The following is a 26,928-nucleotide window of genomic DNA, read 5'->3' on the forward strand; positions in this document are numbered from 1 at the left end:
CCAGCCATAGAGTTCATAAAAGTAAAAGCTGCACTTGTTTTTACTGCTGAAATGTTTTCTGGTGACCACAAACTTTGATGATAAATCCCACAACCAAGTCCCTGAACACCAACATTTGATTAATTTCACACGTAGGCGTTTCTGCCAAACTGCCTGGACGGCTCTCTCTGCAGGCTGTTGACTGCTTTGCTGTGCTTGTTGCGTGTTGTCACAAATGATGCGGCTCCACTGTAGGAGTATTCAGCTCTGCAAAAGCCAAAAAAATAAAAGGACCCTGAAATCAAGCCCCCTTCGGTATGCACGACTTACGTAGAACAATCAGTGAGCAAACATGTCATTTCAAAGCAGGGATGCAATGTCAAAATGCCTCTCAGCTTTCTTGCTGTATCCACAATGTAACCCCAATAATCCGCCTGTAAGGCACAACTGAATGCTAACATCACCATGCTAACATGTCCACAATCACAATGCTAACCTGCTGAGGTTTAGCAGGTATAATGTTTACCGTGTTTATGATCTTAGGTTAGCGTGTTAGCATGCTAACAAACCGTTGTGTGGGGATGTAATTTCAAGAGCGGTTGTCTTGACACAGTTGTCAGCCATGAAATCTCTGGAAAAACCTATTTCCTCCCTCTTTTCTATAAGAATAAGAGTCTGCAGTCATGCTTGCGGCTCTGTAAGGCCATACAACTAAATGCTATTTAGCATATGCTGCTAGTGTGGCTAAAAGGTGTTCATCCCCATTTCATATAACTTTAGTTGGACAAAGAATCCTGATGAATATTTCTTTATGTCTTCCCTGCTCTCCATTCCTCTTAGTTTTCTTGCTTTATCCACGATATAACTGTACACTAAGTAGGAGCGACTGTTCACACAAAGGATGGATGCCGATGAAAGAGAAGGCTGGCATTCTTTGCCTGATGCAGCTCTTCCCTATAGGTGCCCTGAGTCAAGGTGACTTTCATTTCGAAAAGATCCTTATTACTCGACTTCAACAAAGGAAACATTCAGCTGTCCACGGCTGCACAACTAATCAAAACCACGACGAAGCAATTTGCCTCGTAGGTTTAGCAATTATGAGACAAGATGTTGAGAGAGATTACTGGATGTTTTCGACTGTAACGTCTCTCCATCGCAGTTAAAGTAATCATTCAAATTGCCCGATAGAGTTAGCAACTCAGCGCAGTTAGAGTCCGTCCTAACCAGATTTCCTCTAAGCCCGTGACAGATGTGGGATCACATTGTTAGCATCCAGCATGTCAGAAAAATCAAGCCACTTGCCTGATGCTGAAGCCTTCAGACAGGGAGAGACAGAAGACGAGTCCTCCGAGGATACACAGCACAGATCCAGCCCAGCCAATGAAGAGAGCTGCTCCCAACTCGAACCTGAAGGGTGGAAGTGAAAAACGAAAAATTACCACTGGAGCTCCTTTCATCCAAACGTGGTTTTGATCTGCTTGAATACTAACTTCTGAGCAACGAAGAGGGGGTCAAAGAAGTCGGTTGTGATCCTGTGAGCGTATATGGAGCAGGCAGTCATGGAGCAGAGGCCTGCAGACAGAAGCAAGAAGATTTCTGCTTTAAATTCAGAGCAGAAGGAGCTGATTTTATAATTAATTTGAGCACTAATTCCTCCCAAAGTTGGATAGCAGCGTGACATAGAGAAAGGTGAGCGGCAGGGGCTTTACCGCTGAGAATGAAGTGGAAGCCAGAGAGGACGGTCAGGCGAGCCTTGGTGGTCTCCGAGCCTCCTATTTTCGTGCACTTCATTCCTACCAAGGCGAGGATGGCACCAAAGAAACCCAAACACACAGAGGCGATCATCAGACCCCGACACACCTGGATATAGGCTTCATGACAGAGACAGAGAGCCACTTAGCTTAGCGAAAGGACTGGAAACAGGGTGAAACAGCTAGCCTGGCTGTGTCCCAAGTTATCGAAGCTCTATGGTTCACTAATTCATACCAGAACTTAAGATAAGTTAAGTTAGCTAAACTGCAGCTGTTTTAAGTGAAAAGGCTTTAATAAACCCAAATGTACTCCAAATACTCAGCACCAAGCAAAAAACAGAAATTGGCGACGAGCTGGTGAACATAGTGGAGCATTTAAAGAGCCCGATTTGTTTCCGAGGAGCAGGTGGAGACCAAACCAGAGCTAAAAGGAGAAAAAGTGCCAAACACAAGCACAACTTCAACTGAACGCTAATGTGGCTTTGTTTCTACTGGACCACATCACATCAGCTGAAAGGATGGTGATAAATCGATGGTGTCTTCAAGGCTCAGTTATTAAAAATCAGTTATTGTAGGTTTAAAGTTATTTCATTTATTTTAGGGGTTTTTAGAGGCCAGGGGAGGTGAAAGGGTCTCACATTTCACAAGAAAAAAAGCTTTGAAATTAGCAAAAAACTGTGACAGATTTATCTCAGCACATTTTAGGAACTAAAGCCTTGAAGGAAGAGGACGGGGGTTTAATGGAGTTTAAATCTGTGCTGGAGAGCCCAGCACTATATTTTCAAGTGACAGCAGATAACAAGTGGGATCTTTGAAACTGCACCAATGTCTCAAATTGCCTCAAGACATTAGAATTAGAGCATCTACAATCAGTGCTTTTCCTCATTCTTACTAGCAAGTAATAGGAAGTGACAAGTGACCTCTGTATGACTGTATGACTTTCTCAGATTGCTTCATTCGGATCCATTAGGAGGTCATATCAGTCCAGCTCGGCTCATTCCCTGAAATATGCCTCTGGTGGCCTTTAGCTTTAAATGTTTGTGCCCCGAAGCCAAAGTCGGAAAAGGAAATATCAAGTTCCAAGTGCATCTGTTTACAATGGTGGTCATTCATCCAAAAACAACTGGTGTTTTTGGGCATCAGTGTTTCAGTCAGATGTCGCAGCTCCTCTGAAAAATGCACCAGGACTGATATATTTCTGTTTGCTCTCTGGCTCTCTGAGAAACTCAACATCACACACTGCCACAGCAATCGTCCTCTCAGAACTCACCATCCAGAGCCAGCATCGAAGGAAAGTCCTTGCAGTTGGACACACCAGTGGAATCAGTCACACATGTTTTCCACAAGTTGGACCAGAAGGTGGCCGTCGTGATGACCGTCCCGTCCACGGAGGACACCTTCCAGTAGTCTGTAGGCAAGGTGGACGACACCAGGATCCACCCCGAGATGGTCAGGAGAAAGGCAACAATCTCTGTTGCCATGTTGCCCATTTTCTGTGGCGTGGAGGTCCGGAGTGGGACAGGACGGAGGTCTTTCCCTCTGGAGTGACAGAATGAGGTGGGAGGGTCGGTCCAGGACAGGTGCGTCAGCAGGATTCTACGTCTCAGCCAAGCATCTACGCCCGAGAACCAATACCTTTAAGGACATGTCAGTCACTGAAGCACAATCAGTTGTTGTGTATTGTGTTTGTGTGCGGTGGTGACAGGGGTGCGCACACCGGTCATCACTCCACACGGCGTGCACAGGGTCTGCAAGCGGATCTGCAGGAGGAGGAAGCCTTTAATTGAAAGGATCTGAAAAGTCTTTGACAGGGAACAAACACAAGATGAGGAACAGAGATAGGAGGCATTTCCACGTTGGACTGAATGAATGAATGAATGAATGAATGAATGAATGAATTATCTGGTTGTCTTCTTTTTCCATTTCAGTTTATTTGTTCATGTTTTGAATCTCTGCACCTTGTCACAATGCGGCATCAGAGTTTAGTGATCCAGGACTTCAAATCCTAATTAAAGCAGCAGCAGCTCATGAAGGCAGTGCAACTTGTCAGACTGTGATTCTACGCTGCTTTTACAGAACGATGGCTCCATCAAGTGGTAGAAAGGAGAGCACATTGTTGCATCGGTGATTATAATCTAGTGCAGTGCTTCCCAACTTTTTGCTGACTTCATGACTTCTGTTTTTGTGCCCCCGGGCCTGTGTTTTACCCTTCGCTGTTGTCCTGTAATCACCACTGGTGGCCACAGGGGTCACTGTTCAGCAAAAGTCATATAAAGTCTCACTTAAATGCGTTAGAGCTGCCTCAGGTTGGTGTCACGCCACTATATGCAGTGGTGGAAGAAGCACTTGGAGCATTTAGTTAAGCAAAAGTAAGCAATACCACACTCCAGACAGCACAAAGAGTACAAATTCCTACTTTGAGGTTTTGGCAACAGAGAGTACTCAGAAGTGAAAGTACTCATTGTGAAGAATTTGGTTTAAATTATTATATTTTTGGGTCATGTTACCTTTACATGTCAGCAACACTATGATGAGTTGGAGCTAACAGGAAATACTAAATTGTTCTTAATGTAAGTGCACTACTTAGTGTGTACTTTTCTTGTAAAGTCCCTCTGCCCCCTTCCACACAGAATAACACCATTTCTTACAGTTTATGTTTATCAGCGATGCTATATTTCGTTCTGTGGTGTCTTTGGTTGTCTTAACAGCACACTTCAGCACACATCATCTGACTGGAGGATTTCATTTAGTACTGTAATGATCATGACCCGAAACAAGCCGGGGAGGCTCAAGTAAAAGCTACCGCCACTGGCTGAGTTACTGAATGATGTAATTTCCTCTGGAAGTGAAACAAGCTGATGACAGATGTGTCTCAGTTCGATAGAAAGGGTTGATTACAGCAATGAGTTTTAAATGTGGAGGAGGGAGGGTCAGAGTAAAACTCAAATGGTGAAAATAAATTTCCAAGTAAAAGGCAAGCGTGGCAGCAGAGGCAGCGCTCTGAGCAGAACCAGGCCAGGCGCTAATTAATTAAGGTACTAATCTTTCCTGAAAAACTGTTTACAGAGTTGCGGTTTTATTGTAGAGCCTTTTTCAAACGAGGATTAGATCTAATCTCTTTTTGTGGAGAAAGGGGGATTGTTTCCGGGGCAAATAATTACCCAGAACATTTCCAGACACTGTTATCTTCCCCACTGACCCTGATCCCGGGGTGCTTTCAGGGGTCACAGAGTGGGCACATTCGCCGTGCGCCCATATTCATCGTCCCATGAAAACTAAAGCCAGGTGTTTTACTGTCAGTAAACAGCAGCGCGAAGGTGCTGAGGGCATTGTTGGCTAAATCTCCAGACAGCTGATACCTGGATGGGTTTCCATGGTCACTGTCGCTGAGCAATCTCAGAGGGGACTCTAATAAACCTGCTAATGAAAGGGAGGCAGCTGGAACAGCCTGTTCTCTGTGTTAACTTGTTGATTACACTCCATTTTGAGCTTGAGTTTGATAAACTGGTGATCCAAACGTTTCCATTGGCTGGTAAACACAGTCTTTTTCAAGAGCGGCCCAATCAAAATCCACGTCCTTGTTAAACCTGCCAAAGACCAGGCTGTCGGCATTGTTGTGAGCGTGCCAGTATGCTGATGTTAGCATTTAGCTTCAGTGCCATTGTGTCCATGTTATAGCCTCACAGAGCTGCTAGCATGGTTGAATCTTATTCTTTTTTTTCTCGCTAACATTAGCTTTGGTTGATGAATTTATGTTTATGTATGCCTAGTTAGCATTTTCATTTGCATCATGTGTCGTCTAAGTCTGCGGCTTCCTGACCTCCCTATGACCTGCGTTTTATCTCCTTATCAGTTTTTATACTGTTTGTAAAAGTGAAATATGCCCTGTTGTATCTCCGGATGTGTCTGTACTGTTTTGTATATACCGTTCATGGTGAAGCCAGTCCGTTTGGACTGACAAATGTTTTCACACAGTGCAAGGCTAATTGTAATAGTTTACTCCATCCGAGCAAAAACAATAAGACATGCTGCATAAATCCACAGTGTCTTTAAATTGAAAGTTCTTCCTTTGTGCTCATTGAAGGGAGAAACGAACCTGGCATCATGTGAGGAAAAACTAGGCCTATCACACGCCTGGGGTGGCATGGGAAAGGAGTGTTGATCCTCTGCAGATGAATGTTATTGGGCCCAGTTCAGCTGCTTGTGATAATCTCCTGCTGGCTTTCCTCCTTCAGCCAGTTCCCAGTCGGAGCTAGCTAAACATCAACAGCAGGATAACGTGTGGGGTGTGGGGGTCAGGGGCAGTCCAGTCTGTTATCATTAGACTGTCAGCGTCAGGATAATAGTTTACCTTGGTTACATGTGACTGGGTTTCTCTGAATGTTTCCTTGAGCATTGAAAGGGGAGAAGGAGGGTGAGGGGAGGTGGAAGCAGGGAGGAGAGGTGGGAGACGTTTTAGCCGCTCCGCTCGCTCCCAGGTCTTTTATTTCAGTGCAGGAAACACCTGCAATGTGTCAGAGAGCATCTGTCATCTCAAGCCTGCTCTTTATTTATACGATATCCTGTGTGTGTGTGTGTGTGTGTGTGTGTAAACATCACGTGTGTCTGTGTGTTTGTACAAAGGCCCAGAAAGATGGTTGGAGAGCAAGCAAACAAAAATTGATCTTTTGGGAATTCTTATGCAGTCATTTCCTTTACCGTGGATTAATTATGATTAGAAAATTGCCCAACAGTCTGAAATTCAAGTCAAGTCAAGCTGCACATGTTGGGTTTGGCACGCTGCACTTCCTCTTATCCAAAGTGACACACATTACTCTGTTATTCTAAGATTAAGTCTGGCAGTGAAGCTACATGACTGTACAAATGTGTGTGTAAGACAGACAGTTGTGAGGAACTGGAGATTTTCCCAAGCAATACTGATGAGATCACACACCTGACAGAAAGCTTGAACACCTTTATAACTCAGCACTTCTTCTCAATGACAGCTGTGATGTCACTCACTGAATTACAGAATTACGGCACACCTGTCCCAATAATTAAACATGAGCTATAACACGTGTCATTGGCAATTATGCACAGTCACGTGGGAACTTGTGCGTTCAACAGCGAGTTCATGTGAATTTCAGGTGTTTTTAAAACACATTTTATTCCCACTTTGTGGAACAGTTTACCTGTTTTTATCCACAAAGCTGTCACGTGATACCGCACATCGTGGCAGTAATTCCAGCCCACGCCTCAGTCAGATTTTTGCAAATAAATCAAGGTAAATATGACTCAAATTAGTTTATGCGGAATACGCAGCGGTGGTCTAAGCCAATCGCTTGAGCGCAGGGTACAAAACGGAGCCAATGATGAGGGGCGATCATTCTTTTCAACCAATCAGGTGTCTCCGGGGCCGACCCGCTCAAGGTGTTTTTTTTTTTTTTTCCTTTTTTATTCTCTTCAGAACAGCTAGCTCGTGCAGGTCAGAGAACACGTAACGCGGAGGACCGACCTAACATGTGTGCGCCCCGAAGTCACGCCACATAACCCGGAGAAACACTTTTTAAAAGGGGAGAAAGTTGAAGGGAAGTACCTTGAAAGTGCGGACTACCATGGACGAAGTCGGTAAAGCTGACAAGACCAACCCGGTAGCGACGGCGGGCTTTTTATCGAAGATATTTTTCTGGTAAGTCGACAGAAAGATAGCGGTTGGAAAACGCTGCTAGCTAAGTTTCTGTTAGCGGGGAATTCAAACGCTCGCGGACACGGTGTGTTAGCTGACACGTAAGGTGTTTATTAGCCGATTTACTCCGCCGTGAAACGGACAGACACTCCGTGCTCGTGATGTTGAGCTTACCCCAAATTTCACATGTGACAAAAGTTGTTTCACTTTGAGAGGAGACCACTGATTTCCCCAGTTTGTGCAATGATGGTTTCCTGTTGAATCACTGGCTTTGGTTCCTCATCTAATGGGGCAGCGGGAGACGAAGTGTTGTGTTCGCTGTCCATCAGAAACACGGGTCACACTGGCTGCTGTCATGCTAGAAATGACAGCACACTTTACACAGTCCATGTAAAGAGTATGAAATCACACATTAAGTCACATTAAGGTGTCGGACACGTGTTCGTGGTTGTAGCACTGCTCTCATGTCACCAATCATCTGAATAAAGTTATGAATCCTTGGTGGACTGTGCTCCTCTATCTCCATGGCAGCTCTCCTCCTGACTCCTCTGATTTTTTTTCTCCGTCAGGTGGCTCAATCCCTTGTTCCGCATCGGATACAAGCGCAGGTTGGAGGAGGATGACATGTTCCAGGTGCTTCCGGAGGACGGGTCGGAGACACTGGGCCAGGACCTGCACAGGTAGATGCCTTCAAAGTCACGTCACTTAACTTAAGGTGCCTCCAATTACACCTTGCCTCGCTGTTAAGCTGTGTTGAACCTCAGTTCGTGGCGAAGGTACCACCACTCTGAATCACTTGTGATTAAAGATATCTGCAAATATCTCAAACCTTCTCAAGGCAAAAGATGTCCCAACAAAGAGATTAAAAGTGGTTTTGGACTAGACGGACTGCTGCTGTAGATAATCAGACCAGCGTCACTGGAGAGACGGTCGTGTTGTGTGTATCAGGAAATAAAAGATTTGTTATTCTCAGTGTTCCTTTTGAAGAGCTGTCAATATAACGAAGCACGCCGTCACTGCGAACTCTTCATCATGAGCTCCTTTCCTTGGCAGAACAGCCAAGGCCGGGTGTCACAGTTGTACGATGCACACCTCAGATATCTAAAGATATGAGTTTTGATGAATTAAACAGGACTGCAGATATGTGTAATTATCATTTGGTAAATGACACAAGCTGCATTATGACACCTACGACTGCTTATAAAACAGCTCTCTCTTTTCACCTGTTTTTGAGCTTACAAAGCGTTTTCAGACTTTTCCTGCTGGGGACAAAAACTACTACCTCAAGCAGAAGATGCTCCTTATCCTCAAATTAAAAGGGAACCCTGAAATACGAGAAATACAGAGTGAAAATCCCTCGTCTGCAGTTCTTGTCTGTCAGTCTTTCACTTTTTTCCCATCAGGCTCATGTATGTGTCCTTAAGGTCTAACAAGCGTGATCAATGCGTCGGCTTCCTCATGGAAAGCTGTTTATTTTTATTTTATTTAACTTTGAATCCAGTGTCAACATCCAAATTTTCTTGCGAGCAGTCTTCCTCAGCCTTTTCTCAGCTAGACACCTTGCAGCTGACAAAACAGGCCAAGCAGACTTGAAGAAACGTGTTAGGCAGCAACATTAATTAGGCAGCCCTGAATGGAGTCAGTTCGAAGATAAAGTCGTTGTCACTGTAATAACTCTCCAGAGATTTAAAATCCTTTCTCTGCTGTAAACCTCTGTGTCATGTTTTGGCGTTTATATACAGTGTTCTGTTACTCAAACTGGATTTGCATGGTTGTATTCCATTGAGTCACTGGTACCCGAATAATACATATTGCAAACACATACAGATCAGTTGTTCCCAGCCTTTTTAGCCTCTTGGTCTCTTGCCTACTTTCCATCTCCCCTCTGCCCCGGCGCTGTTTTCTGTGCTTGTTTATCTGGTTAATTTTAGTGGCTTGAGGAGAGAGAATGAATGAGTGATTTACAAGAGAAATAAGCAAACATTAAGATAAAGTCTGGATTTTGTGCAGCAGAAATCTGTTTTTTTTCTGCTGTAATGTTCAAATCCTCTCATGACTTCTTGCGACCCCAGTGAGGGTCCCAGTCTCCAGTGGGAACCACTGGTGTAGACAATCCAGTGAGTGTTAAAATGACTTGCTCTGATGTGTGCAGTGTGCCAAGACTGAACCACAAGAAGAGGTTAATACTTTGTTTCTTATAAAAACAAGTTGTAATTCATAAATAAGCTTAAAGGTAAATGGTGGGTGCAATAATCACCCTTGTCAACTCAAGTCAAACATTTCCAGTGTTATCAGGTTACTCAGGCTGTGATCTTTAACAACTTTAACAACAGGAAAACAGTCTGTCAGGTTAATGAGGAAAACGTTTTTTACAACGTGTGTGGGAGCAAACAGTGGAGGCCACGTATGGTTAGCTTCCAATCCTCCAGATGGAGACCAGTCTGTAAATCAGTCTTCTTTTTACTAACAAGTGAATTTCCCCAGTGTGGGATCAGTTGAGTCTAGTATTGTTAGAAAAGACCCAAGAAACAATGATTATATCCTACTAGCAAGTGTTTTTGTGTGTGTATCCAAAGCCTGGTGTGCCATAGAGTTCCACTGTTGTCCAAAGAACTCTTGAAAACACATCAATGTGGATTAATCCGCCACTGAAAATAGTCCCCAACACATTTTTATGAATGAAAGTCTGTTGGAGCACCTACGTTTTCCATAGCAGCTGAGCGGGGATGTGATTTTTGGGCCATGAAAGCACCTCAGCTTTGTTACTGAAAGCACCCCATCCCACCCCAAAGACTAGGGGCTGTGGATATGAAGGGTGTCGTAGCAGGTTTGAACTTGACCGCAGTTCGCCTGACTATTATCACTCTAGCTGTCTTCCATTAAGTGAAAGGGAAGCCTCTTTTTGATTATGCAATTATGTGAACGCTGCCTCTCCAGGCAAGTCCGGACTTGGCCGGATGCAAGGCTCCACTGCTTATTACGCATGCAAAAATAACATGGCACCTGTATGTGACAGATACTGGGATCATGAGGTCCAGCTGGCTACCAAAGAGCTACGGCAGCCTCGACTCTCAAAAGCCATCATTAAGTGCTACTGGAAATCATATGCAGTGCTGGGATTCTTCACCCTCATTGAGGTAAGTGTGTTGAGCTTTGAAAATGAGCTGGAAAGGGCAAATAATGTGTAACAAAGCAAGATCGTTTTTAACTTTACAAGCATTTGAAAAAAGCAGACCAGATGTGAAGCTACATGTCCGTACAACCCCGATTCCAGAAGAGGTCGAGACGCTGTGTGCTGTTCACATGCAAGGACGGGGCGAGGTTCACATGATCATATAAAAGATATGAATACGATGCCTCGAGACAGTTTGTTTGCAAATGATCGCATCCTGTTATTTAGTTTTGCACAACTTTTTTGGAATCAGGGCTGTGTTAGCAGCATATTTAAGACAAAACTAACAGATATTTAAAAACAGTTCGTCCAAGCAGCCAAAGCACTGCCCCGTTCAACAGGTTTTGATGCGACTGTGCTGTGGTTTGTAAATAATCGTCCACTGTAGTCAGCGCGCGGCGACCCTCACCCTTCTTCATCTCCCGTCCTGCATATCAGGAGGTCATCAAGGTCGTCCAGCCCGTCGTCTTGGGGCAGATGATTCTGTACTTTGAAAATTACGACCCAGACGACACCAAAGCTTTTCACGAGACTCTGGGCTACGCAGCGGGCTTGTCCATATGCACCATCGGCCTGGCACTGCTCCATCACCTCTACTTCTACCACGTCCAGAGAGCGGGCATGAAGATCAGAGTGGCGATGTGTCATATGATCTACAAGAAGGTCAGTAGGAGGACAACTTACCTCGCATGTGCAGCGTACTGAAAGTAAATCCTGAATTCTTGTCCGTGGCACAGCCTGCCAAGTTCTGTCGTGTAATCCTTAAAGTAGTGTATTTGAGACAAAAGCTGGATAACACGATATCCTTTGAATGGATTTGTTGAAAAGCTCTGAAATGATTTTCAGTTTGCATTTCATGCCTCTGTCTTTCCGCTGACGGTGATTCCCGTCTCTCTCCAGGCTCTGTGTCTCAGCAGTTCAGCCATGGGAAAGACCACCACGGGCCAGATTGTCAACCTCCTTTCCAATGACGTCAACAAGTTTGATGAGGTACATGAAGTTTAAGGCTTTTAGCCACCATGAAGCAAAAGGGCTGCTGGTTCTGCTGCGAGGCAACAATAGCACACACATGCAGTGCAATTAAAGTCGAGTGTTTGCATGTCTGCATGTCTCTCTCCTTATTGAAAATGCCTTAAGGGGGCAGTTGCAGACTTGTCACCAGAGATGTTGTACGTCTCAGGGTTTACTAAGGGCGTGGCATCCTTCACTCTGTGTTACTTGTGTTTTATTTTCTCTTATGTTTATTCATCATCTTTTAGATCTGTTACACTCATGCTATTCAAGCTGAAGATTGTGATGTAATTGTATGAAAGTAAGCCTCATAGTTTCCCTCATGTGGAAATGAATTGTTCTGTGAGCTTCTTTTATTAATTAATTTGCACAGTAAAAACACAAGCAAATTGTGCAGGTGAGATCTAGAAATGTAGGTCTAATTCTAGACCTGCTGCTCACCTGGATGGCTCACAATCCGTTCAGACTATTACCTGGATCATGTTATTTATTACGTGTGAGAAGACGCCGCTGTCTGGTGCCATAAACTCGAGGAACGCTCGTCAGACGTATTTTTTACAAGTCGCCACTTATGAAGCATTTGAGCTCTTGGCGGGAGACACTGTTCTGGTGGGTGTGGCATACTTTGAAGCGTGTATGGTTGCGGCGTCTCACATCAGAGCTTTATTGACTGCGTTCAGTCACTGAAACAGTGGCGAGCCTCTCCTAGCGTGAGGCTCAGGCTTGATCGTGCTCTCAGCCTTTTGTGGCAGCAGACCCGGCTCGTCCCGCTGGAGTGTTGTTTCGATTTAATCAGTAGGTCAGAGCCCGCTGTGAAGTCTCCACAGTTTCTTCAGGTCATTTTGTTTCTTGGCAGAGGAGCTGTTAATTAGACATTACGCCATGCCGTCCTGCTGGTTTGGATTAAAGTCTTTTGTATGAACCTGTCAAGTGACTCTGCCGCTCGCTGTAAAACCTGCCCTGGGCTGAATCTGTGGAGATGATTACACATACCTCTTCAGAGCAACCTTGGATCTGAGTGATCACTCTTTGAACGCTTTGTTTTCCTGATCATTGTGCAAATCATTCACGATAGATTCTTAACAGGTCACCATCTTCCTGCACTTCCTGTGGGTAGGGCCCCTCCAGGCAGCGGTGGTCGTGGGGCTGCTGTGGATGGAGATCGGTCCGTCATGCTTGGCAGGCATGGTGGTCCTCATGTTCCTGATGCCTGTGCAGACCCTGTTTGGAAGGCTGTTTTCCAAGTTCAGGTTAGCCCACATTATCCTCTTTCCAGTATGTTTTTTCTGTTTTAAGTCTTCTTTAAAGATGCCTGTGTTTTGGATTCCTTCACCTGTGATTCAGCAGGTGAGCCTGCAGCCTGTCGAAATGATTGAAACCAACGTGGTGCCAAATGACATTGGCACCAACCGCATGCGGTTACACTTTTACAAAGCACGAGCATGAGTAGGCCCACATTAAAGAGGAGATGGCGGATGGCGTCATTCTGTGTAAATTCTCTCTCTAAGAATAGAAAAAGTTGGCCACACCGGCTCTATGCACTGTTCCCCCCTCTCAATGTCCGCCCTCTCAACTTCTTTGCAGGAGTAAGACGGCCGTTCTGACGGACAACAGGATCCGCACAATGAACGAGGTGGTGTCTGGGATTAGGATCATCAAGATGTACGCCTGGGAGAAACCCTTCGCTGCTCTGGTCTCTGATGTCAGAAGGTAAAAACATGAAGGGTCTTGTCACAGAAAAGATTTTTAAGGTGATAATGATGTTTTGGGTCATTAGTCAGCATTGTTGGTGATGCTGTTGGGATATGTCGTTTTTAGCTGCTGCACAAGTAGCACATGTTGTTTTGCATGCCAGATTGAAGCAGAGTGGAAACCACACCCAGCTGGTCCTGTGCCAGTCGGGATCTGAAGCACGCCCACCGCTTTCAACTGGGTGTCTTTGATGTGCGATCCACAGCGCTAGGCTAATCGATGTTTAGAGGAGCTGCTTACCACTGCACTTAAAACATATTTCAACGTAAAACATCCCATTTACGTCTGTGTGCAGCCCGCATTTCAGGCAGAACCAGTTACAAAAACCACACACAGTGAAATATGAGATTCATCATGGCTGTCAGTGGGCTGTTGAAACAATCCAGTGTGTGTGATGCAATAATAGCGTTGGCATCTGCTGTATGTTTTCCCAGTGCCGCGGGCAAATCTGGCAAGAAAACGCTGCTAATCTGTTCCAAAATTAATTATAAAAATGATTTGACAGTGATAAATGATGAAATATGCATCGCATGCTTGCCAGCCCTGTTGAACTCTATGCCCCTCTCCCTGCTCTTCTCCTGGAGTTTCAATTCCCCTGTTCCCACTGGCTGTTCCCGGTGTTGCCTCAGGTAGACAGGAGGCAGGTATTAAAATCCTCTTCTGCCAGAGGCCTCATACCTTAAATTTCCCTCTACTGTCAAGAAGCAGATTGAATTTGTTGGCAGGACTCGGCTGTTCATTATTCCCATCCATCCATGTGTGATTGTCCCAAAAGTGAACCTGGTCATGTGACTGTTGGATCTCTCTGTGTCATCTTAGCAAAGAGATATCCAAGATCATGAAGAGCTCCTACCTACGAGGCCTCAACATGGCCTCCTTCTTCTGCGCCAGCAAGATCATCGTCTTCGTCACCTTCACCCTCTACGTCCTCCTGGGAAATACCATCACGGCCAGCCGTGTCTTCGTGACCGTGTCCTTGTACTCAGCTGTGCGACTCACCGTCACGCTCTTCTTCCCCAGTGCCGTCGAGAAGCTCTTCGAGAGCCGCGTCAGCATCCGCAGGATTCAGGTACGCTGCTGTTGGCCCCTCTTTATTAAAAATGGAAGGAGGGGAAAAGACCTTGCTTCCTAATTGTAAGATTAAAACATGAGCTACATTATTAGATGGAGGCTTGGATGACTTTTGATATACTGGTCTTCAGTCAGTCTTTAAGGTCTTGTCCCATCTCTCTTCAGTGAAAGCAGCTGTGTAGATGCAGATTAAAGTCTAACTGTCTCCCTCCTCCTCTTGTTTTTTTATTAAGATATTGTTAGCTTTAAATGTAATCATAAACCTGCAGTCATGAAACATCACGAGTTATCTGCATGAACGCTGCAGCAAACGACCAATCATGGCCGAGAGCTTTTGATATAGCCTTGTTATAAGCTGGCGCTGACTCTGTTTTAATTTTTTTATGGTCAAGGAATTCTTGTTGCTGGATGAGATTGAAAAAAACCACCCTGCACTGCCACAGGATGAGAAGAAGGACGCCTCAGTGGAGATCCAGGACCTGACCTGCTACTGGGACAAGGTCAGACATCTTGTGCTTTATGCTTTGTGCGCAGTGCAGCTGTGTTGTTAAAGGCATAAAGAACAAAAAACAATGTGCATACAGTAGTTGCATCTTTTCTGGGTTATTATATTATAATGTCTTGTGCCTCCTGCAGAGTCTGGATGCTCCGTCGCTGCAGAACATCTCCTTCACTCTGAACTCCAATAAGCTGCTGGCTGTAATTGGACCGGTGGGAGCTGGAAAGGTCAGTCAGTGAGTCGATGCCTGAGTAAGAACAGTGTTTGGATGGAGTAGTTCAGGTAGTTTGTGTGCATTGTTCAGCTCATGTTTTATCTTTGTGCCTGCGTGTCCGTCCAGTCATCACTGTTGAGCTCCATCCTGGGAGAGCTGCCTGATGAGAAGGGGGTGCTGAAGGTCAAAGGTCAGCTGACCTACGCCGCCCAGCAGCCCTGGGTGTTCCCAGGAACCATCCGCAGTAACATCCTGTTTGGGAAAGAGCTGAACGCCAAGAAGTATGAACAAGTCATCAAAGCCTGCGCTCTGAAGAGGGTGAGAGATTGTTTAATTATTGCTCAGAACTGACTCATTACATAAAGAGAAAAGGTCTTACACAGACTTCACTCTGACTACAGTCAGACAAGACTGACTAAATATAGAAAATGTAGACTCTGTACACTCAGAGAGCAGCGCTTTGTCTCACACAGCAGGCTCTCTGTTCAGCCTGGCCTTATCAGTCACTGGGTAATAACACTACTAACAACACCAGAGCAGAATATTTACTGCATAATGAATTGCAGGCATAAAAAGATAAAAAGTAATGATGCATTCATGCCAGAGTTACAAATACTAACCACAACATGACGACGGCTTTCATAGGTTTTCCATCCATAGGTGGGAGAAAAGTTTTAATGAAGCAGCTTCTTACTGTGAGTAGCTGAGGTGTTTTTGCCATCTTTAGGACACTTTTGGAGGTTTCAACCACGGCCGGAGGCATCATGTTTTTGGGTTGTTGGTCCGTACTTCCGTCTGTCCCATTCTCGTGAACGCAGTGTCTCGGGATTAAACGTCCATTTGAACTCAAGGATGAACTGCTCAAAGATGGAGCTCACTGTGACCGACGGAGCACATTTTCGGCCATAACCATAGAATTAATCCACTAATAGCACTTAATACCTCATTAAGTCCCTTCAAAGGCAAAGGCATTCAACCACGAGGCGGCAATTCAAGTTTATTCTGCAACAGCAAACATCTGCTCTGTAAATATGAATGTGCTGTCCTTTGAGGAAAAATTCATTTGACAGGATATCAGTAACAGTTCTGTCAGTGTAGACCGAGATCTTATATTGACAGAGCAGCGTTCGGTCACAGGCCACAGACTCTGATCAACAACCCTCATTAGCTTTCCTGTTTGTTTACTTTTTCTCTCCAGTGGAAGTGCTTGGGGTCAAAATCCTCTCGCTGCAGAAATATGGTCCAGATGAAGAGGCTAGTTCCTCCTCGTTAGCGTCAGAGAAACTTCCACCATTGCTTCTTTCTCACTGTTGTGGACCTGTCCCTTATATGTCAATGTATCTGTGAATATATGTTCTAAACAAATAATTAAAGCCAAGTTTTCAGGGGCTTTAAGATGACCCATGGATATTCAGGTATTGATATTATCTGACACGAGCTGAGACTATGAGTCTGTAAGTCTGTACTGTATGTGAAGGGTGGTGTGGAGAGCAAAGCGTCTTAAAGTACGAGCTGCCTCCGCTCTCTCACGTGTCCGACCAGCAGAAGCTGTGTCCAGTAAATCAGTCACCTGTGAGTCTGACTTTGTCCATGTGTAATAAGAAAATAAACAGTGTGGTTCTGACGCAAACCAAATGCAACGATCATCTTCTTTTATTGGGCCCGTTATGGTCTCGTTTAATGTATGACTTATCCGTATTCCATAAAGCATTTCCCTCCTTTAATATGCGGTTATCTAATGTTCAGTGGCAACGTGCTGTGTGACTCCCGTTCTCATGCATGTGAGTCCCTTATCGTCAGTTTGTGCATTGATTTGAATTAAAAGCTGATTTCCATTCACTTAACTGATTATGGACCCTGTTTTCCCATGTGCTTGTGTCCAAGTGACAAACAGTTTATGAAGGTTTTTCCAGTATTGAATGAGAGCGCAGCAGCAAGAGTAAGATCCGTTTAGTTTAACCAGACACAGGCGTTTTATCACTCACCAAAGCCACCAGACTCCATTCACAGAAACAGTGATTTAATCACCATGAGACACACTTCAGTTAAACCTTCTGGGCTCATCTTTTCACTACTCCAACAATTATCTCTCACTCTGGGGTGACTGAAGTGAACTATAAACTCACTTTTCAACAAATTGGCAGAAAGAGGGCGGACGTCAGAGAAGCAGCGGCGTGTAGGGCCGGAGTATTTTCATGTCTAACTTGTGAATTATTTTCACAGGACATTATCTGTGGAGAGATTTAAGTATGTCAGACTTCAACAGACTTTCCCGGAAGAAAAACCCAAACAAAACAGTAATAACTGCACACGGGAAAGTCTGGTACACACAGTATACACATTTATGTTTGCCATTTTTGTTTGAAAAATTACTCCACCTGAGTGCAGCGGCAGCAGCAGCAGCAGTATTACACTGTAATGCATGTTATTCCCATATTTCTGTAGGATTTAGCTGACATGACAAGAACCTGTTTATTCAAGCTTGTAGAAGGGAAGATAATGATTATGATTAATGTCTAAATGTGTCTAAATGTCCAACTCTAAGTGTCCTGAACTTCCTCGCTGACATTGTTCTCATCATTGCGACACAGCTTCATCTCAGTTTCCTCTTTTCTGCTTTCATGCTTTCAAAGAATCATGTTGTTGCTCCTGACCTCCATTAAGGAAGTGAAGGCCTGTCATTTCACACCGCTCTTTAAAATATATAATAAAGTTCGGTGTGACCGTCCATTCTGTCCATTTGTGCAGGACATGGAGCTGCTCCCAGAAGGAGACCTGACACTGATCGGGGACAGAGGAGCCACACTCAGCGGGGGACAGAAAGCTCGGGTCAACCTGGCGAGGTCAGAGCAGAGTCCATATCCATGAAACAGTGTCAGATACCTAGAAATATAATAAAAAGAAAACAATATATTGATATGACTGCAGACCTGTGTCCCACTCCTTAAATCTGTTAGACGCTACATGAGCTGCTACGAGTTTTAGCACAACATGAATCAGCTAGTTTTAGCTAACAGGACAGCTGCCTATCATCAGTGTAACAAAGCTAAAATTTCACCCCAGTGAAGGCTCAGCACAAGAGATGGGTGCAGAGGAAGAAGGAATATCTGCACGTTAGCAGGACACTGAGTGCCAACAACATCCATGATGCAGTCCAAGAGAATAGAAAGATCTGCTGTTTCAAAGGCAAATAGTAAGCAGCAAGTGAACGGCAACAGCTGAAACTCTCCGCGTGGTGTTGTAGCTGCATGTTGTCTTGCGTAACTGTGTGTGTGTGTGTGTGTGTGTGTGTTTCGTCAGGGCTGTGTATCAGGATGCAGACATCTACCTCCTGGATGATCCTTTAAGTGCTGTGGATGCTGAGGTCGGGAGACACCTCTTTGAGCAGTGAGTGACTATATGTAACCGGTTCGGTTTGCATGGTTTTTCACTTAATGTGTCCACATGCTCTCCTATCAGAGCAGCAGGTTAAGGTCTCACATGCTGTGAAACCACAGTGGGGGGGGGGGGAGTACTAAACTGGAAAGTACTGGAGTGTTCTGGTCATAGAGAACCACAAAGCTGGAGCAGAAAGTTCTCGTAAAAAGAGGGGCGGAAGTGTGTCTGCATTGTTGCATAATGTCGCCAAGAAGATCAAGAAAAGGTTCACAGTGTTTGAAAGAACTGAGCCTGAGCCAGGAAGAGGTGCGGTGCTGCTAGTGTCAGGTAGACAATTGAAACTGGCCCCACTCTTCCTGTCGCACCGTTCCTCTTTGACAATAGTCAGTCCGGAACAGTAAGGCACACACAGAAAGAAAAACAAATCCCTCATACATGTACTGTGTCTGATCCTAACATACTGCTAAATACATGCATCAGTGCTAAAACCTGACATGATCTTCACTGTATGCTCTTGATTCAGGTGCATCTGTGGCATGCTGAAGAACAAGCCTCGTATCCTGGTCACCCACCAGCTGCAGTACCTGAAGGCGGCCGACCAGATCCTGGTCCTCAAGGAGGTTGGTTCCTGTGTAGCTGGACTTCACTCCATGTCCAGTATTTACACTCTGAAGAAAGACATGCAGCAGATTGCTTCACTCATGCTAGAACCACTCATATTCCTTCGTGTTCTCACATCAGGTCCTTATCATCTTCTCTTCCTGTAAAACAAAATATGGTGTGTGTTGACGCAGGCTTGAACCAACCGCTGTCACAGTGTTGTTTTATTTGGACTTGAAGAGAAAGTGCAGCAGTCATTCATTCATAATTAATTCTCTCTTGGTACAAATGAAATCTGAGCGGTCCAGACCTGCCATATGAGTCACGTACAGGTAGTTTAAGTAGGATATGGAAATCAACATGGCTGCTAATTTACAGAGAGCTTCAACAGCTTTTTATACAATTCAGTAATTCAGACTGCATTTAGCATTTAGATGTTGGCAGTGTGATGTGAACACAGCAGCAGCAGATGTGCCGTTTCCTAACTCCGTGTCTACACGTCAGGGTCACATGGTGGCAAAGGGGACATACACAGAGCTGCAGCAGTCTGGACTGGACTTCACCTCCCTGCTGAAGGAGGAGGAGGAGCAGCAGCAGCAGCCCACGCTAGACAGCCCCACCAGGAGCAGAACTCTGTCCCAGAACTCTGCACTGTCACACACCTCCTCTGTGCACTCGGTCAAAGATGGAGACCAGTTACCGGTTCGTACATCATTTCTCCTCTTTCTTTGTCTGAGACCGTCTTCTGAATCCTGTGGTGTGTGTTCAGTCTTTCTGTGGTTCAGGGGGGAATGAAGTGTGTAACTGCCATCAATTGAAGTCAATATGGTTAAAGGTAATATTTGTCTTTATCAAGCTGATACCACGCAAGTGTTACAAGGCAACAGGACTCCTACTTCAAAGTGGTTACAATCAATATTTATACTATACATCATAGTATAAATATAGCATAGCATACTACATCATAGTATAGTATGGTTTTCTATAGCAGAGTACAGTATGATATGGCGTAGTTTATCATGGCTTAATATAGCATAGCAAAGCATGGTTTTAGTATAGCATAATATAGCATAGCAGAGTATGGCATAGCATAGCACATCATGGTATGGTATGGTATACCACTGCAAAGTGTAGTGTATCACAATAAATCAGTAATAAGTAATGAGTAAGACGGCTCCAGATGAATGGCGGTGTTGCTCTGTGACTGCATCAATAAGCAACTGTTTCCTAACAAGTTCACCATAATAACAAAAAAGGTACATCAGTGTTATGTTTGCAGCCTGTGTCTGCTGCCCTCAAGTGGCCAAAGAGGGTAATAAATCAGCTGTTGCAGGTTTAAGCTGACAAACCCTTGGAAGAATACTTTGATTTCCCTGTAAGTTCAATCAGATTTATTCTGTGTGGCTGTCTTGTTGTTGAATATGTCCTTTTTCTGGCGTTGTCCACACAGGCAGAGCCGGTGCAGACGGTAGCAGAGGAGAGTCGCGCTCACGGAACCATTGGAGTGAGTCTGTACGTGAAGTACCTGAGAGCTGGAGCCAGCGTGCTGGTCCTGGTCATTGTCATACTGATGAACCTTCTGGCTCAGGTATGCAAAAAGCCCAGCAGAGGCCGGTCATGAATGTCATTTCACTTTCTGCACGTTAGCTCAGTGAGGACATGTGAAAGGAAGTTTGCACGATGAGTGAAGGTAAGAATGAGCGCATAAAGAAACACACTGACATATTGTTCATTGTTTACCTTCTAGGGAGCGTACATCATGCAGGACTGGTGGCTGGCTTACTGGTAAGTAGGAAAACCACTAGATGAACAAAGCATCTTGTAGATTAACATTCAACACAACACACATGTTCTAACTTTCTGACTGAATAGGGCTGACGAGCAGGAGAAGCTGATTCCTACTAACACCACCATTGTCCAAAACGTCACCAAAGAGCTCGATAGAGACTTCTACCTGGGAATTTATGGAGGTAATCTGACGTCACATGTCGTCATGTTACTCTGCTGTACACACTGTACTGTTTCAGCAATAACCTGCTGTTTGTTTTTCCAGGTTTGACTCTGGCCACCATCGTTTTTGGATTTATCAGGAATTTGATGCTGTTCAACGTGCTGGTGAGGTGCGCACAGTGTCTGCACAACCGCATGTTCTACGCCATACTCAGAACGCCTGTGCGCTTCTTTGACATCAACCCTATTGGTAAGCGAATTTAGACATTACCCTTAGTTCATAAGAACATCTTTCTCATATTTTGGCCATTAGTTTAGATGTGTTTCTCTGTAGGTGCTTGCCTCCTCAAAGTTGTTTCATCTCTTTGAAAGGCAGAAATCCTTGCCAACATTTGAACAGCCAGGTTGACCTTCATTAGAGAATTGTTGGGTTACTCATTACGAAAAAAAGCTTGTATTATTTCCACAGTATGATATTCTGTATGTTCTCTCATCTCAGGAAGAGTCCTAAACAGGTTTTCAAAGGACATCGGCCAGCTGGATTCGAACATGCCGTGGACTTTTGTGGACTTCATTCAGGTGAGGAGAGATCTCAGAGCACTAACACAGCCTTTCATTACATTTTGTTACAGGAGTAAGTGGATCCATTTACTCGTATTTACAGTCAGCATTATTATGTGAGGCCTATAGAAGACTGTTGAAGTCGAATGAAACGCTTCACAAACAGCACGAGAACAAACTGGAGTTAGGACGTTAGCATGTCGAACAGTAATGTGGTTTCAAATCTGAGCTCGTTGTTTGTTTGCTCTGCGCAGGTGTTCCTGCAGATTCTGGGTGTGATCGCTGTGTCGGTGTCAGTGATCCCCTGGATCCTCATCCCTGTGGTCCCCCTCCTTGTCATCTTCATCTTCCTGCGCCGCTACTTCCTGCAGACCTCCAGAGACATCAAGCGCCTCGAGTCCACCAGTGAGTGTCCCGCAGTGCAAGCATCATGGCTAGAACGTATCTGTGTCATGACAGCAAACCATAATATGTGCGCGCTGTGGTTTTCCCCTGCAGCACGGAGTCCAGTCTTCTCCCACCTGTCCTCGTCTCTTCAGGGCCTGTGGACGATCCGAGCCTTTGGAGCAGAGGAGAGGTTCCAGAAAGCCTTTGACGCCCATCAGGATCTGCACTCAGGTCAGCCTCAGCACCGTCCATCAATAAGACGCTTTTGTGAGCCGTGTCAGTAACGTGCGTCCTTGTCCTGAACAGGGGCCTGGTTCCTCTTTCTGACCACCTCTCGTTGGTTCGCTCTCCGCCTTGACGGCATGTGCTCCATCTTTGTCACTGTCACCACTTTTGGCTGCCTGCTGCTCAGAGACCGTAAGGAAGATTTTCAATCTGTGAACATGCGACACGTGAATAATAAAATGTTGTTCAATGTTGACTGAAGAGTTTGTCCATTGCAGTAACACATGAAATGTCTTTTCCTGCTTCTGTCAGAGCTGGATGCCGGCTCTGTTGGCTTGGCTCTGTCCTACTCTGTCACACTGATGGGTATGTTCCAGTGGGGTGTCAGGCAGAGTGCCGAGGTGGAGAACATGGTAAGATACTCCTTTTTGCACAGGGGACATCAGCTGGTACGTCTCTTTGCACTGCTGCAGTTGTGGTAGACTACTGTTGAAAATGGTGATTAATACGGGGGGAACATGCTGAGATAAAGACAGAAGAACCATTTATACAACCTCTGTGAGAATATGATGTACAGAAATGTGACAGAAAAAATGAAAGAAAAAGATGTGAGATGAATGTTTGCTGCATCTCTCCTGACTTCAGATGACGTCAGTGGAGAGGGTGGTGGAGTACACTAACCTGGAGAATGAAGCACCATGGGAAACCAAGAAACGTCCTCCTCCTGATTGGCCCAGTAAAGGCCTGGTGACCTTCGACCAGGTCAGCTTCTCCTACAGTGACGACGGACCGATGGTGCTGCATGGCATGAAAGCGATGTTCCGAGCCAGAGAGAAGATCGGCATCGTGGGAAGGACGGGAGCTGGGAAAAGCTCCCTGGTCTCAGCTCTCTTCCGCCTGGCAGAGCCTCAGGGGAAGATCTACATCGACGGTGTTTTGACCTCTGAGATCGGCCTCCATGACCTGCGCCAGAAGATGTCCATCATCCCTCAGGTGAACAGAAGCTGACACAATGAATTCCATTCCATGAATTCCAGCGGTTGTCTGTTATCATTTTTAAAATGTTTAAAATTACTGGTGCCTGCACAAGGTCAGTGTAGAAAACAAATGTATTCAACCTTGTTACTGGTGTAACATCTGACACCCCCCTCCCTGCCTCTTGTTTTCCAGGACCCAGTGCTGTTTACAGGCTCCATGAGGAAGAACTTGGACCCTTTTAACCAACACACAGACGAAGAGCTCTGGAACGCTCTGCAAGAGGTCAGTCACCAGAAAACATCACAGACAATGAGGAGCACAGGCAAGATTGAAATCGTCTTAACTCAGATCAAAGTACAGACTTCAAGAAGCTGAAGGAGGAAAATAAACCAAACTCCCCTCATCTCTCTGCACATGCCTCCACTGGGGACCCTGATACATCATGTAATTCTAGTAATTTGTCTGTAAAATGATTTTACAGACCCGATAAATCAGAGCAGTAGCACAGACTGTCGGGAGGAGGCTTCAGTCCCGCTCGTCATGGAGCAGCAGACGATTGCACACTCGTACAGTAACGTGCTGAGCTTCTCCACGTTCCCCACAGGTGCAGCTGAAGGCTGTGGTGGAGGAGCTGCCCGCTAAGCTGGAGACCGTTCTGGCCGAGTCGGGCTCCAACTTCAGCGTGGGCCAGAGACAGCTGGTGTGTCTGGCCAGAGCCATCCTGAGGAAGAACCGCATCCTCGTCATCGATGAGGCCACGGCCAACGTGGACCCCAGGTACTGCTGACACCGCTCACTCCAGTACAGAGCAGGTCACTGCACCAAAATGGAAATACTTCAAGGAAAACTCACACTAACACCTGTTTTTTTAGCAACTGCTTTATTGATGTTACATGTGGTACAACAAGCTGCAGCTGAGGACGTGTCTCTGACGTGTCTCTGCAGGACGGACGAGCTGATCCAGAAAACCATACGGGAAAAGTTCAGAGACTGCACTGTGCTGACCATCGCCCACCGCCTCAACACCATCATAGACAGTGACAGGATACTGGTGAGCCCCCCCCCACATTCATGTAGGCCTCACTGAGTGTTTGAGAGCACAGAGTGTCCCATCACAGTGTCTCCTATAGACAGGTGTGCAGGAAACACAGCAGCATGCAGAGCGCTGTGGTCAGAGGAGGTGAATCGAACACTCGGCTGTCAGTTTATTAAGTCAGTGCAGCTAAAAAAGCATGTTTTCGGTACATTGAAAGCATATTTATCCACTTGTCCACCCTGAGGACAAAACACCCAGACACAAGCAGAGCAGTGTAGTTTATGCAGCGCAATGCAGCGAGGAAAGCACAGACTTGTACATGGGACAACACAGGAGAGCCAACACCTCGACATCTCGAGGACAAGGGACATTCCCTTGAGGATGATGATGTACAATAATAATACCAATAATGTGCCTGAAACAACATGGCGTACTGTTTACATGCAAACAAACATCTGGTTTTGTCTCCAGGTTCTAGACGCAGGGAAAATTCACGCCTATGACGACCCTTACACCCTGCTTCAAGACCCAAAAGGCATCTTTTATAAAATGGTGCAGCAGACTGGCAAACAGGAGGCAGCAGCTCTACATGAGGCAGCTAAGCAGGTGAGTTTCACCCTCTGAATCACTTTGTACACCCTCTACTGTGTTTGCTTGGAAGCGAATCTGACGGTCGATGTCGTTTCAGGCTCACGACGGCAGAGGCCATCCCAGCATTTCAAACGGACACGCGGAAACCGCAGACGGTAACTTGGTTATCTTTGAGACGGCTCTGTGAGCTGCTGCCTCTCCTGAAGACTTGAGAAAGCGTCTGGGCTCGTACTGCGCCCCTCCAGCCTGTGGTGAGATTACACAGCACCTGGACAGAGAGGCCTCAAGCTGTTTTTGAGGAGAGCGTGAGGATCTGGAGATCCTCCAGCGCGCCGCCTCAGCGCTGCTGATCCGTCCAACTACATGCCCGTTATGCTGTCGTTCCCATCGAGCTGACACGGCTTGGAAATCACTGCTGTACAAACTGTTGGCATAGATCACTATTTATTTTCTATGCTCAGTACTTATCTCGAGTTAAATTGCTGCTCAGTATACTGTTGCCTCGGAGAAATTACTTTTAAATGGTCGCATAATCCTTCAACAACTAAGTGCCTTTTTTACGGTGGCCCTGAAGTGCAAAACGCTGACGCAAAAGAGAAAACACGAACGCAAAAAAGAAAACACAAACACAAAAGAGAAAACACGAACGCAAAAGAGGAAACACAAACACAAAAGAGGAAACACAACAACATTAACTCTAACAGAAGAGGTAGGTACCTTCGGGTGGCATGACTTGACGCTGATTGGACGACGTCTCCTGAACAATCCAGCTTCCTTTAAACGACTCTTCAGTGTACGCAAACTTATTTTAATGTTGTGAAAAGTTGACAGCATATCTAGTATGACGTCATATGTATGCCCGGCATCAAAGTACTCTTTGATAATACCAACTAAGTCTGAATCACCAATCGCGCTCATGTTTTGAAACCGATGCGTTGAGGTAGGTTTACTTCCTGGTAAAGAGACGGGCAGTGACGTCGTCCAATCAGCGTCAAGTCATGCCACCCGAAGGTACCTACCTCTTCCGTTAGAGTTAATGTTGTTGTGTTTTCTCATTTGCGTTCGTGTTTCCTCTTTTGCGTTCGTGTTTTCTCTTTTGCGTTCGTGTTTCCTCTTTTGCGTTCGTGTTTTCTCTTTTGCGTTTGTGTTTTCTTTTTTGCGTTCGTGTTTCCTCTTTTGCGTTCGTGTTTTCTCTTTTGCGTTTGTGTTTTCTTTTTTGCGTTCGTGTTTCCTCTTTTGCGTTCGTGTTTTCTCATTTGTGTTCGTGTTTTCTCTTTTGCGTTCGTGTTTCCTCTTTTGCGTTCGTGTTTTCTCTTTTGCGTTCGTGTTTCCTCTTTTGCGTTCGTGTTTTCTCATTTGTGTTTGTGTTTTCTCTATTGCGTTTGTGTTTTCTTTTTTGCGTTCGTGTTTTCTCTTTTGCGTTAGCGTTTTGCACTTCAGGGCCACCGTACTTTTTTAAAGGTTTGCACATGTGTTAATTTAACCAATGATAGACTCTATGTGTATCCAAAGTTGCCTTTGTGTTTTTGTGCGCTGTTGCACAGCGCTAGTGATTACCAAATCTGACATGACACAGCACTTTCTGTGATCTCAGTAAAAATGCATTTTGTACGTTGATGTGCTGAATTTTCCTGACATTTTAAGTTTTTATACTTTGTGTTCACTCCACTGACTTCCAGGTTAACAGGGAGGCATCAGGTGGCAGTCTGCTCAGCTGCTGCAACTGACACACTGCAATCAATTACTGTTCCAATTATGAGACTTTTTGGTATTTACTATCTTACATGTTAATGCTTTGTTGTTTCAACTTGTCCATTTTTGTTTTGTCAAATGTTGCATAAACACCTACAAATCTCACTGTGGCCATGTCCTTTGGATCAAAGTAGAAATACAAAGAGTTTTACCGTGTTAAGGGATATCTTCTGGTTCTTGCTATTGTCTGGTAAGAAAAAAACATGACCAACAAGACATGGACCAGAGCTTAGGTAAAAATGGAGAGATCTTTATGAGACGGGAGTTCATAAGAACAAAGCACATTGTGACAGTTAGTTTAAATCTGTCATGTCTGTTCAATGACGTCAGATGCTCCAGAATGTTTCCTCCAATGA

At 45.1% G+C, this 26,928-nt stretch overlaps 2 protein-coding genes across 2 annotated transcripts; one reads left to right on the forward strand and one right to left on the reverse strand.

Annotated features, from left to right (window-relative positions):
- Nucleotides 1–125: 125 nt before the first annotated feature.
- Nucleotides 126–3,220, reverse strand: cldn10a (claudin 10a). Its single transcript, XM_076723687.1, has 5 exons — nucleotides 3,001–3,220; nucleotides 1,689–1,850; nucleotides 1,470–1,551; nucleotides 1,282–1,386; nucleotides 126–246 (listed from the first exon to the last, which is right to left on the reverse strand). Exons 1-5 carry the CDS (start codon nucleotides 3,218–3,220, stop codon nucleotides 126–128), a joined length of 690 nt encoding a protein of 229 aa, XP_076579802.1.
- A 3,968-nt stretch (nucleotides 3,221–7,188) lies between these two features.
- Nucleotides 7,189–26,677, forward strand: LOC143315768 (ATP-binding cassette sub-family C member 4-like). The gene is made up of 31 exons (XM_076723159.1): nucleotides 7,189–7,398; nucleotides 7,965–8,075; nucleotides 10,412–10,532; nucleotides 11,006–11,230; nucleotides 11,468–11,557; nucleotides 12,665–12,828; nucleotides 13,163–13,288; nucleotides 14,150–14,399; nucleotides 14,794–14,901; nucleotides 15,038–15,127; nucleotides 15,241–15,432; nucleotides 17,863–17,957; nucleotides 18,415–18,501; nucleotides 19,016–19,112; nucleotides 19,597–19,794; nucleotides 20,543–20,680; nucleotides 20,840–20,877; nucleotides 20,965–21,062; nucleotides 21,146–21,292; nucleotides 21,542–21,621; nucleotides 21,858–22,008; nucleotides 22,102–22,221; nucleotides 22,297–22,407; nucleotides 22,528–22,628; nucleotides 22,861–23,208; nucleotides 23,386–23,475; nucleotides 23,798–23,970; nucleotides 24,139–24,244; nucleotides 24,701–24,835; nucleotides 24,918–25,382; nucleotides 26,282–26,677. Exons 1-30 carry the CDS (start codon nucleotides 7,325–7,327, stop codon nucleotides 25,005–25,007), a joined length of 3,954 nt encoding a protein of 1,317 aa, XP_076579274.1. The 5' UTR covers nucleotides 7,189–7,324; the 3' UTR covers nucleotides 25,008–25,382; nucleotides 26,282–26,677.
- The last annotated feature ends 251 nt before the right edge of the window (nucleotides 26,678–26,928 follow it).

Source organism: Chaetodon auriga, chromosome 23 (assembly GCF_051107435.1).
Source record: "Chaetodon auriga isolate fChaAug3 chromosome 23, fChaAug3.hap1, whole genome shotgun sequence".
NCBI classification, from domain to species: Eukaryota; Metazoa; Chordata; class Actinopteri; order Chaetodontiformes; family Chaetodontidae; genus Chaetodon; species Chaetodon auriga.

Coding starts and splice junctions, on each gene's coding strand:
- cldn10a (XM_076723687.1), bottom strand. CDS start 3,220: ATGGGCAACATGGCAACAGAGATTGTTGCCTTTCTCCTGACCATCTCG. Junction 1,851..3,000: donor TTCGATGCTGGCTCTGGATG/GTGAGTTCTGAG, acceptor TCTGTCATGAAG/CCTATATCCAGGTGTGTCGG. Junction 247..1,281: donor TCTGAAGGCTTCAGCATCAG/GCAAGTGGCTTG, acceptor TGGCTTTTGCAG/AGCTGAATACTCCTACAGTG.
- LOC143315768 (XM_076723159.1), top strand. CDS start 7,325: ATGGACGAAGTCGGTAAAGCTGACAAGACCAACCCGGTAGCGACGGCG. Junction 12,829..13,162: donor AGGCTGTTTTCCAAGTTCAG/GTTAGCCCACAT, acceptor ACTTCTTTGCAG/GAGTAAGACGGCCGTTCTGA. Junction 23,971..24,138: donor ACGGCCAACGTGGACCCCAG/GTACTGCTGACA, acceptor GTGTCTCTGCAG/GACGGACGAGCTGATCCAGA.